At 35.8% G+C, this 13391-nt stretch overlaps 1 protein-coding gene across 1 annotated transcript; it reads right to left on the bottom strand.

Annotated features, from left to right (window-relative positions):
• Positions 1-610: 610 nt before the first annotated feature.
• LOC149831194 (3-isopropylmalate dehydrogenase 2, chloroplastic-like) lies at positions 611-9236 on the bottom strand. The gene is made up of 11 exons (XM_090013729.1): positions 8677-9236; positions 7849-7978; positions 7605-7716; positions 6239-6314; positions 5983-6071; positions 4558-4644; positions 3454-3570; positions 3270-3377; positions 3136-3189; positions 2896-3048; positions 611-897 (listed from the first exon to the last, which is right to left on the bottom strand). Exons 1-11 carry the CDS (start codon positions 8900-8902, stop codon positions 817-819), a joined length of 1233 nt encoding a protein of 410 aa, XP_089869855.1. The 5' UTR covers positions 8903-9236; the 3' UTR covers positions 611-816.
• Positions 9237-13391: the final 4155 nt, after the last annotated feature.

Here is a 13391-nt window from a genome sequence, read left to right as displayed (position 1 = left end):
ATTTGAGTGAAGTATCACATTTTTCCATTAACAAAAGACCTGTTGCCAACTGTGGTCGCATTGCTTCATGACATGAAATCTCAAGGTCGCCCCCTCACCTGCAAAGAGCCTGCGGCTTTGGTCGTCTGACCAGAGATGCACTCTCAGGTATCGAACTTGTGACATCCTTCAACTTGAATGAATGTCTTAATCGGCCAGGTGTGCAGAACCTTTGTTGGTTCATCCATCAGTTCATCATTTTTTTTAATCTATTACTCAAAGAAACCACATCTGGGATCAAAGACCTGGTCGCATTGGATCAGCCTGCCATAAAACTCCAAAGCTAAGACCCTCGCCCCCAGGCCTAAAATGGGAGTCGGCTTGCACAGGGGGTGATGCCCGCAGGAATCCTGCCCATCTGACAGCCAAGGCCCATTCCCCCCTACGCCAAACCCCTTGGAGCTTATCCCTCAGTTCATAATTAATAATACAGGATGAGAGAGAGAGAGAGATCTACTTTCATCCCTTTTATTCATAAAAAAGAATCGCTCAAGTCACGAGATCCCATAGGAGGGTCCCCAATTTTGACTACCCAAAAAAAAAAACCGAAAGTGACGGGCCAACAACTTCTACAACATAAACATGACCTCAAATTCAACTAAAGAACAAAAACAAAATCCTTACAACAACCCGCATCGTTCAATTTGCTGGCAGACAACAGTGACATTACATCGACAAGGGATTGAACTCAGCTTTGGTCCCACCTATCCAGATTTGTCACGCAAAGTCCCCGAGAACATGCTGGCAAAATTTCTATGCTCAGGAAAACAGAGCACATCAGTTTAGAACAGCAGCTGGCTTCTGAGAATCAATTATCTTCAACACCTCTTCCCCCATTCTCTTGCATCCAACCAATATCTGTTAACAAATGAAAAATACTAAGAGGTTACACAATCAATCGACACAAGCGAAGTACCGTGGTTGCCACTCTAGCAATCCCGTGAGTGTATACCGATCGATTCACCTTTTGTTTTTAGTTAACTAAAGCATATGTGATCATAGTGACAAAAGTTTAAAACGGCAATTTCTCGGCAGTGAATTTCTCGGGAGATTTTCAACTTTTTGAATATTTCTCGAGTTTTTTTCGGCCAAATCTCAGGAAAAAACTAAAAAATTAAATAAATTCTCAAAAAATCTAAAAAATCAAATCAAATAAACTAATTTAATTTTACATGCAAAAAAAGTATAAAATCTATGGATGACCCATTTCAGGTTATTCGAAGTCTTAATTTTTCCCAATAAATAATCATATTCAGTATAATAAGCCAAAAAAACTTTGGCTCTTCAGTTTGTATTCTTTAAGAAGAAGCCACACCCTTATAGCAATTCATTGTTCACTCGTTATATCTCACAGAATTACCAGAAACCATTCCTTTTTTAAATAATGTGAACAAACATATTTACCAAAATAACGGAAGCCAGAATGGAAAAAAACACCAACAAAAAAGATGAAACACCCACATACTACAAACTTTGCATATTTTTTTCAACAGTGAACCTACTAGAGAGTTTCCAACAGAAAATACACAAATAGGCTATGTATGAACAAACTAGACCCATCCAGTAGAAATAATCCAACATGCACACAAGCAACATCACTCTGAACAAACCCACCAATCACAGTGTTCCAAGACACCACATTCCTCTCAGGCACTGCAACAAACAATTGGTGGGCATTGTCTTTTGAAGCATGCATTGACAATGTCATTTCATGAATAAACATTTGGCTGGGGAATTTCCTCAAACACTTTGTGGGCATTGCCCAAATCACCAGAACTCTAAGAGTCTGCTGCATAGGAATGTATCATCAAACAACGAAAGCCTAAACATTTGGCCAAAAATTAACTCTACCCAATATGAATGTGTGTGCGTGTGGAGAGAGAGAGAGAGAGATGAACCTGTTGCAATCGGGTTGCCTCTCAGTGCTCTCACAGGCAGGAGAGTCTGGGGACTCACAGGCAGAGCCACACGTTTGTGTTTTTGGCAAACAAGTGGGGAGTCTGGTGACTCACCTAGGGTTTCAAGCTTAAGAACGCGTGGGAAAAAAATTGTGACAAACAATATCGCGATATTATCGCGAGATTTAGTAAATCTCGCGATAATATTGCGAGATTTTGTCACAAAACAAAAATCTTGCGAGATTTAACCATTTAAAACGTTTACAATAAATATCGCATTTTTTCGCGAGATTTTAATAAATATCGCGATATTTGTCACAATGTATGTGATGGGCACTATTTGCAACGTTACTCAAATTTAGACAGCAAAACACATTTTCTATTTATTGTTAAAAAATTCGAAAACATGAGAAATTTCCCCTACCACCGGATGATGCCTCTGTGTGTGTTAGCTTTCCAACATTTCTCCATTTAATTTTTTCTACTTTATTAGACCATATCATATTCATCAAATCTGAAAGACATTACCTTTCTCACGGTAACTGGAAAGCTTTCTGATCTCAATTATATTTCAGACGTTATAGAATACCATCTTTTAGGTGACAGCTAGACTTCCCACGTTTAGAACAAAAACACATATTCTACATCGACCCGTGATAAGAATCAGTATTCTAAGGCATGCTCATGGGAAACATCCCCCAGAGGATAATCTCAAGAATCGTGTAAGAAGACACTATTTCTCATCCAGCTGCATTATACAGCCAATGTGTTTCATTTTCATCTCTGAATTAATCCTTCCTAGGCCCTTCTGAATGACTGGTCAGTAATCACTAGATCACATAAAGCATGTGGTGAAGACCCAAAAAAGAAAAAAAAAAGAGCTGGAAAACAAGACAACCACAACCAACAGGAACAAACCGGCAAATAGAATAAAAGAAATTGGTTAACAGGCAAGTACCTTTCCAGTTGAAAAAATATCACCAGTTCGAAAACCTTTATCCAATGTCTCGAGCACAGCTTTCTCTATTCTTTTGGCTGCATCCTCTTCACCAAGTCCATACCTCAAAAGCATAGACACACTCAGTACTGTTGCCAATGGATTTGCCCTATCCTGCAAAATTGGTGTAGAAAATTCACCTAAGAACGCCTAATTCTAGGCACTTTCAATACAAAATAACACAAAGGTTGAGAATTCAACCTGTCCTGCAATGTCTGGAGCAGAACCATGAATGGGCTCAAACAGCCCAGGACCCTGTAGATGCAACATTAGTTAGAGACAAGTTGACAATAAAGAAGAAAAATAAGCAGCTGAAAGGTCACACAAGTTGTTACCGATTCACCAACACTTGCAGAAGGGAGCATTCCAATGCTTCCAGTAAGCATGGAGGCTTCATCTGACAAAATGTCACCAAAAATATTGTTTGTCACGATAGTGTCAAACTGCATCAGAAGAAACAGAATGAGAATATAAACGTAGACTATGATTAGAAAACTAATGCAAGGGAACAGATGAAACCTGTTTGGGATTCCGTATGAGTTGCATCGCTGCATTGTCAACATACATATGTGACAGCTCGACATCTGGGTATTCTGATGCAATATGTGTCACTCTTTTTCTCCACAGTATGGATGCCTAATCATCACCGCAAAAATAAACATGAGCATGAATTTGATTTTATTAAGAGAATATATTAGTATTTGAATTTCGTAGTCCTAGTGAAGAGGTTTCATGTTCTAGTTAGTTATGTACACCCAATATCACTCTGAATCATGGTCTGATAAGGACCACTATTCATCTGCCTTGTGTACAACCGAATAAAGTACAACAGGAAACCTTCATGACTCCAATGCATGGCATTGGCCACAGGAAGAAAGGTACAATCTGAATGGCTCTTCTAAAGGTAGAGATTATCTATGAGACTACTTCCAAGTTTCCATAATTAAACAAGGCCATAATATATCATGGAATTTCTAATATTAAAACAACAAATTCTGATATCAGGGCACTCAATAATGTATAAGGATTTGTTTGAGACCCTCTGTTCTCAAATTTGAGGGATCTGCTTTGAGATCCTCAGTTTTGAGAACAGATAATCTCTGGCCCAAACCCACCCCTCACCCCCAAGGTCGGGAGCGAGAACTTTGGTTCTCCCTTATAGCTACACATATCTGAGATCCTCAAAAAGTGAGATCTCAGAGAAGACCACTGAGAACCTTGGTTCTTCCTTATGGCCCATGTCACATCAGCACGCACTCCCCCACACCACATCAGATCAGGTCTGCGGCTCTCAAGCACAGCCTAAGTGAACCTAAAAATGCTTGAAATAACCTAGAAAGGATTTAAATCCTGACAAGTCCCTAATCAAACCGGTAAACTTGAAATCAATAAAACAAGACTATCAACCACACAAAATTTTCCTGCCATCTTTCGTGAACTGTATTGCTCAACCAATTTAGGATCCAATGATTGCTCTTAGTCCAAGTATGTGTTAGCATACAACACATCAATGGCCATCAAACTTTCCATAATAAATGAAATTAAATTGTTGATTAGTCAACACATCAATGGCCATTAAACTTTCCATAGTAAAAGAGATGAAATTGTTGATGCTGAAAATACCTCCAGCACATTGGCCTTATCGACTGAGCAGAGCTTCCCACGACGCCTTCGAGCAGTTTCAAATGCAATACGAGCAATCCGATCAATCTAAATTATGCGTTCCACCACAACCATAAATGAATTAAAAGCTAGACAACAAGCAGCAAAAAATAGAGAAACCCAGCATGGATGCACACACACACACACACACACAAGTGTGTGCATACACACAAAAAATGCACAAGTGCAACAAGATGGACACCCTTAGAAACATTTTCAGGCTATATTTAGTATGCTCCAGCTTGATATTGACAAAAAAACCACATAAACAAGAGCACACATGCATGTCAATGTGTACCTAATTTTGGAAGCATTCAGAAGCATCTCAGTCAATTCAACAATAACATCAAATGATACTTCTTTTTTAATTAAATCAAATGGGTATAACCACAACAAACACGCGCACATAAATACAGGAAGCATCAATTTTTGCTTTTAATCAAGTAATGTGTTCGATCAGTGATAAGGAAAATGATGATTTATAAATATGAAAAGTTAACTGACGTATGTTACTGGATAGTCACAGCATGCACATACATACAGGAGGCATCAATTATTGCTTCCAATCAGGTAATGTGTTCCATTGGTGATAAAGAGAAACAATGATTTAAAATGTGAAAAGTAACTGAGCTATGTTACTAAGAGCTACAATCCGCAGTCAACCACATGCATACACATGCAGGAGCCATGAGGATACCCATTTAACAAGGGTCTGTATGACCAATGTCGATATGAAAATAGAGATGACCTCTAAGTAATATGAATAACTGCATCAACTCAATTTCTGAATAAAATACATTTTGACACTTTGATAATTTGAAATATATATATATATATATATATATATATTGATTCTTGAAAATAGACATAATGTATTGGAAACAAAGAACCAGTGAACCACCATCATCAATTTCCATTTAAAATATAACACAAACTGCAATCGTATACCTTTTGAAACTTCAGTCATTTCATGAACACATTTCATACATCAATTTTTCACAATAAAAAAATGATATATCGATTCTTCAACCAAGGAAAACCTTTAGACATTCATGCATAATAAAATAAATTCATCATTACTGTTACGAGCATGTGTAGGTTTATCACGCCTTTTCATTTAGCTTTAAAATGAAAATTCCCTTTATCACATGCAATGTAAATGATTTATCAATACCGAATCAAATGGTGCCACATGTAAAGCAAAAAAGGGGGAAAAAACTGACACCACAAAAGAAAAGAAAATTGACAGAGTATGCACCTCTTAATCTCTCATAAAGGATTTACCATCAACTTAAACAAAGAGAAGAATAAATCTCAGGTTGGAGGAGTAAGGGAACTCATGATCAAGATATAAAATATTCAACCAAAAGACTTGTAGTCACCTACCTCATAAGAAGAGTAGATCTCAGTGTTGAAGCCAACATCCTCACCTTTTTCATTTATTTTAAAACCTCTTGGTTGTCCAAAATATATCCCTGATGAAAACATATTAGCTTAAACAATAGGAAACTAAAGATTTCATTAATCAAAAACTAGTAAAGCATCCAATTCACACGGGGGAAAGTTTTACGATATAAACACATCATCAATCAGAAAAAGAAAGAATTGAATTTCAGATATGCAACAATCACTTAGAATGCACCTCCAGTAAGTTCCCTCACAACCATGATGTCAACTCCCTCTGCTATCTCTCTCTTCAATGTGGAAGAGTCGGCTAGCTGAAAAATCAAAAGAAAGAAAAAATAAGAACATTAAGCAGCATTCATGAAAGAGATCAAAACGTATCTCATATCTACATCTTACCAACCTAGAGAAGCTAACATATCAAAGTCATCAATTATCAATAATAAAAAAGCTTTGTTGAATCAGATAATAAAACATTTAATTCGCTTCTGTCTGAAACAGATAATAGATATTACAGAATTTCCATTTTTATGCAATTCGAGCCTGAATCAAGTTTTCCTTTAATTGGAAAGAGGAAAATTGCTTATTGAGCTTCAACATATATCAAGAGTTGAAATGACCATAAGATTTTCAAACAATGTGACTCAAGCATGCTGATGTGGCTCAAAACAGGATCTGCAATTGTGCCACCATCACTCTCTGATGGAAGGAGACTATGAGGTCAAAAGAATGATACAATCACGTGGAGAACAGAGTCTATCCATGTTACCCAATGAAGATATTATGTAAATGCTCTTGGATATATAAATATACATATAAAACATGTATATGCAGCAAAAAATCAAGGGTGCCATCATATAAGGATACACTCATGAGTCGTGAATGACAAACCACCCCCTCCCCTTTCAAAAAACCCACATTCTAAGAAGTGGCAGTTAACCTTTTGAAATTAACGAACCACTATTCCATATAAAAATCAAGTTCTATGAGTGTTGTCCATCAGAGGAAGATGTTATTCTAATCAATGATTGCACTTATCACCATGGAAGAATGAAGTGTGGTAAGAAATTCAAACCCCATGACCTCCAATAAGCAGCAGAGTTGAAAAGCTCGATATTAATGAAGGTCACAACTATTCACGAGTTACCCGATAGAAAAAAAGATTCTTTATGTTTCTCAACCTACAAGGTATTAGAAATTATTTTGGAATAAATTTATTTGAAAAAAAAATCGATCATTAGCAAACAAGGCTAGCAACTTCAAGAATCATGGTACTTCCATGCTTCAGGTTATCAATAGTCTTTGCATTGCCTTATGTGTGAAGAAAGAGTTGTCAGATGTCCAACCTACTAGTATATCTAATTCAAGTTCACTATAAGAGCACCTTAGGACTTCAAGACTCCAAGGCAAGTGAAGCACATCCAGAGAAACAGACCCACATTTCAATTAATATAGTACCTTGCCTATTTGTATCCAAGTTGAATCAAATGAATCTCATAAAACCAACAAATTCCAAAACAACTACATTTGCCACTCTCAATTTGAGTCTAGTAAAGTTTCCTACAAAACAGCAACAAAAACTTTATTGAGGGATTATTAAGCACCTGTGGCAAAACCATTGCTGGGCGCAAATTGGCAAAAACACCAAGCCCTGATCGAAGTGCAAGCAGCCCAGTTTCCGGCTTCAGGTGGTGTTCATTGTTATCCCACTTGTACCTGCAAAACCCATGATCTCATGATAATCAGACACTGCTTAACAAAACATGTTTAGCCACAAAAGAACCCGTCCAAACCTCCAAACATACTCACAAAAGGAAAAGGTAATAATTGGAAAAAATGAAACATCACCCTCCAATGGCCCCAAGAAGAACAGCATCTGCATCTCTAGCAGCGGCCAGAGTTTCATCTGGCAATGGAACCCCCACAGAGTCAATCGCCGCTCCCCCCACCGGCATCTCACATAATTGGAAAGCGATTCCTAGTTTAATCAGAAAACTGATTATGACAAGTAGCAACGAAGGAAGATTTCGTAACAATAACCAACCAATCTAGTAATCAAAACTTAAATACTCACTCAAACTTGAACTGCTAAAAGATAAGCAAATACAGAACAAAATCATGATTTTTTTCTCTGATTGCAAACAAAAAAGTTGTATAAAAGAGTTACGAGTAAAATACAGTTATTAAAAACACAATTTTTGCGATAAAAAACCGTAAAAGTTTTTCCTGACTACACAAAAAATTGATGTATACAAAAAATTACGAATAATGGCGGTCCGATTCTTGTCTCGTCGTCGTATGAGAGCATCAAAAACACGATTTTTTCTATCAAAACTTGCACAAGAACCAAAACGCCAAAACCGCCTTGAAATCCCAAGTCCAAATTCCACACGAATAACAAAACTAAACTTTTTGCCGGAACCCAAAACCCCAACCAGTCTCCAGGTCGATACTAAACCAGAAACCCCGGATTCCACGCCAAAGCCATGGGAGAATAAGCACGTGAAACTACGAACTCCACTCTTCTGACTACAAAACCCCAAACCCAAGAACATTCGATATTTGTTAAGACGACAGACAAAGAATGCCGAAAGAGTGGGAGAGAGAGAAAGGAAATGATGATAAAAGTCGTAGAACCCTAAACCCCCAAAACCAAGAAAGTGCTAGAAACAATACCTTCGAGTGAGCCGGCGAGGAGGAGGACGTCCTTAGCGACGGAAACGACTTCGGGGCCGATACCGTCGCCTGGGAGAAGGGTGATCTTGTACGACTTGGAGGAAGGGAGAGAGCTCGAGGAGCAACGGAAACTCCTCCAACTCCCCCATTTCTTCGACGGAGGAGGTCTGGTGGCGGGATTTAGCGTTGCGCTCGAGTTCGCGAAGTTCAGCTGCAACGATGCCATGACCGAGAGAGAGAGGGCGTGGTGGGGAGAGAGAGAGAGAGAGAGAGAGAGAGATTTATTTAACCAATTCAGACCAAGGCGGTTCCGATTCTGGGTCCAAACACAAGATCCAGCCAACAATTTAAGCTCAATAATGCACTTACGATTCCAGAGGCCTGTGCCACGAATTCGCTCGGGCAGAGGGGTGATTGATGGCTATGAAAATCGAATCTAGCAACCAAGGCCCAACCCCTCTTGGGAATTACGATTCCATTTGAAAACAGCAATTTCATCCACCAAAACCTCCCGTCACAAAGATTCGTACACATGTGGACACGTGAAGCCAGTTCGATTTGCAAGTCCAAAAGCTTTTCCGAAAAAATAGGGCAGGAGGTCACAGATTTTTTTTATTTTCTAATCAATGAAAACTAATTTTGATATTTTAATAGTAAAAACTGTATTTTTATTGAAAAATAGAAAAAATTATTAAAATATTAATGAAAATTATTAAAATAATAGCCATATGTGCCAATGTTCCGTGTTGTCGTGTCGGCATGTTCACTCGTGTATCATTAGGGGCACACTCAAAATGGCGTGTCCCATTGACATAGCAAAATCCGGTCAAAAATTGAGAATTTTTATAAATTTTGCATTTTTCGGCAAAATATTGGCAATAATGAATAAATTTAAAAAAGTAAAAGTCTTTATGAGGAAATAAAAACAAAAATATAATGCTAAAATCGCAAGCTCTTCACAAAAACAACCATAAAAAACATAAATATTATGATACAAATTTACATTTTTATAAAAAAAATAATATTTTAAAAATGAAAATTAATCGTATTGTACGACAAAACTAATGCATTTCTCGAAATGTCCCACAATTTTTTAACCCTTACTCGATGTCTAAATTCACAAATATCTAGCTTTAAAAAATATTTTTACCCTTTGCATATGTGAATTTTCTCTTAAATATGTGATTAATTTATGCAGAACCGTCTATGTTCTCATATATATATATATATATATATATATATATATATATATATATATATATATATATATATATATACATATATACGATCTAACATCAAAAACTTACGTTTTTATAGTCGTTGAAAAGCTAAGACACAGGCTTATAATTTTTCTATTTTGAGTAAGAACCGAAATAGGGTTTTCGTTTCTGAGTTTCAAAACCAGTTCAAAAACATGTCCTACAGATAAGAATAGTCGAGCGGTACAACTTTCAAAGGATGTTTTGACATAGAAATGAAGAATTATGAAAAAATACAAAAAAGAACAAAAAAGCAAGACAGAAATATCTTTTCAACGACAACTAATTTGCTGAAAAATGATGAATAGGCGCTAGGATATAGCCCCTGCACACTAGAACAACCGAATAATTTGTCTTTCATATGATGTTTCTCCCTAATCACTCATTAGATTAAGGTGATATACGTCCTAATCTATCTATGTCCTTTTTGTTGTTTTTGTATTTTTAGTATATATAGCAGGAAAATAGCATAAAATAGAAGAAAAAGGCACAATCGTGTTTATTCATCTCTTGTTTTAAGAGCACATGTTTCTATTCTAGTTTTGGAACTCATAAGTCGAAAGCTTAAAAGGGTTTTCGGTTTTGGCTCAAAACAGAAAAGTTGCAGGCATGTATCTTAGCCTTCCAACAACTTTAAAAACATAACATTTTCAACATCGGATTGAAGAGATACAGAATTGCGAACAAAAACTGTTTTACAGAAAATATATGAATTTTCTTCTAAATATATATGATTTTCCTCCCAAATATGTAAATTTTCTCTTAAATATATGAATTTTCTCTCAAATATGTGAATATGTGAATTTTCTTCTAAATATGTGAATTTCCTTCGTAAATATATTATTTTTCTCTCAAATATGAGAGTAAAATTACATATTTAGGAGAAAGTCACATAGTTCATAAGAAACTCGCATATTCGCATATTTGAGAGGGAAATTGTATATTTATGTGGTAATGCAGATATTTGAAAGAAAAATCACATATTTAAGAAGAAATTCACATATTCGCATATTTTGAAAGAAAATCATATATTTTAGGAAGAAATATGTATATTATAAAGAAACTCACATATTTGGGAGGGAAATCACATATATTTAGGAGAAATTTTACATATTTGAGAGAAAAATCATATATATAAGAAAAAAATTGCATATTTAGGAAGAAATTCACATATTCACATATTCGTATATTTTTTGCAGAACAATCTTTGTTCTCAGATCCATATCTCTCTGATCCGACATCGAAGAGTTGTATTTTTTTAGTTGTTGAAAATTTGAGACATAGACCTGTAACTTTTATATTTTGAGTTAGAACTGAAAACCCCTCTAGGGTTTTCATTTCTGAGTTCTAAAACCATAATAAAAACATGCTCTGTAGACTATAACAGCCTAACAGATGATGTTTCTCCTCAACTGCTCATCAGTATCAAGGTGGTATTGGTGGCATTGAAAAACTAACATCCCGATCTGTCTCTATCATTTTTTATTGTTTTTCTAAATTTTTAGCATAGGTAGTTAAAAAATAGCATAGAATAGACACAAAAGACTCAATCGTATTTGTTCATCTCTTGTTTTAAGAACGTCATCATAGATGTATCCAAACGTCTGTTCATCATTTTTCAGCGAATCAAGTGTTATTGTAAATGTATTTATGTTTAGTTTCTTTGTTATTTTTTGTGTTTTTTCAAAATTCTTCATTTCCTATGTTGATACATTCAATGAACGATAGATTGTTCGATTGTTTCAGTCTACATTGCATGTTTTTTTTTTCTGATTTTAGAACTCAGGAATGAAAACTCTAGAGGGGTTTTCGGTTCTAACTCAAAACATTAAAGTTACATGTCAGTGTTTCAGCTTTCTAACGACTATAAAAACATAATTTTTTGACATTAGATCATAGATATACAAATCTGAGAACAAATATTATTATGAAAAAACAGACACATATTTGAAAAAAAATTCACATATTTAGAGTAATTTGCATGTGTGAACGGTAAAAAGGTCTTTTTAAAGCTAGATATTTTTAACTTTGGACATGAAGGATTTTAAAAATTATGAAGCATTTGGAAAAACACATCATTTTTGTTGTACAATAAAGTCATTTTTTGTTTTTGAAAATCTTGCAAGAAATTGCCACTTAAAATGTTTTGTGAGTTTCTTGTATTTTTTATGATTTTCTCAAAAAATTAGTGATATGTGTCACTGATTTAGGGATGTGAATGGATTTGGAAATTGATGGAAAAGGCAATACCAAATCCGGATCGAATTAGCTCATCAGGTTGAATTATCCATCACTTCTGATTCAGTTCGGATTCAGATGTAAAATTGCATGAACGAGTCTGAATCTGATTATAGACCGATTGGATGCTACCTAGCCTATGATCAGATATCCTACCCAAATCGGACACCTTGACATCCCAACTTGAATGCATACAAATCTACATCTCTACATGCAATGTCCATTATAGTTTTTCTTGAGAAAGTAAATCAATCTCCACTGTAGTTACAATAAGCATCTTAAAACAATGAAAGCTTGGTTTACGTGTAGTTCCCTACATGTAGTCTTCGTTATAGTTATTGAACAAATTTTTTTATGTTTTTCTGATGAGGATACCTTACTGAGAACCAAATTGCTTAATAGGCCCACCCCCTGCAAAGTAAACCCCGGTGAGGTTACTGAAAGCTTTTTTAAACATTAAAAGCTTGCTTTCGAGGGTAATAAACCTAAGAGTTTCCCAGGTGTTCTATGATCTCAAAGATATTAAACGTGAATATCTGGGACAACAGAAGAGAGAGTTTTTCTACTTTACATGAAAACCAAGACCTTATGGAACCAAGCAAAAGGCCATTAACTTTTTTACCCATTAAACCCGACCCCACAATGATCCAAGTAATCTAAAACTCTATTTAAACCAAATGGATTATACTTATACCCATCCATCTACTTAGGAATCCTATCCAAAACTATTCTCCTATGTATCCAAGCTCCAACTCAATTCATGATCCAAACTTAACTCAAACCCACTATATCCAAACCAAGATCGAACCCAAACATTACATGTCCCAAGATCCAATCCCACCAAGGTACAATACAAGCAAAGAATGGTTCCAAATACACGTGTGCCCCTTGAAGATATGGTGATAGAGATTAAAGTATATCTAACTGAGATCTGATGCCTCTTCATTTTCAAGGCTCCATGTCCCTACAAGAATACATAGAGAAATTCAATGCGTGATATTGAAAACTTGAATTCAGCAAACCATAGAGAAATAGATTACCAAGTATATTGAAAGACTTGAATTTTGTACATCCAAGAAAATGAGAAGCATCACAACTACTTCTTTTGGGGAAAGCTATCCAACATGCCTTATATATTGAAAAAGAACTTAGAAAAAGGAAAAGCCTTTGGACATCCGTAAGCGTACCCAAACCCAAGTAGACGAAACTCAATCGAAA

Source organism: Nuphar pumila, chromosome 7, assembly GCF_984573655.1.
Source record: "Nuphar pumila chromosome 7, dmNupPumi1.hap1.1, whole genome shotgun sequence".
In the NCBI taxonomy this organism is placed as follows: Eukaryota; Viridiplantae; Streptophyta; class Magnoliopsida; order Nymphaeales; family Nymphaeaceae; genus Nuphar; species Nuphar pumila.
The sequence above is the reverse complement of the archived record's forward strand: the minus strand, read 5'-3'. Positions and strand labels throughout refer to the sequence as shown.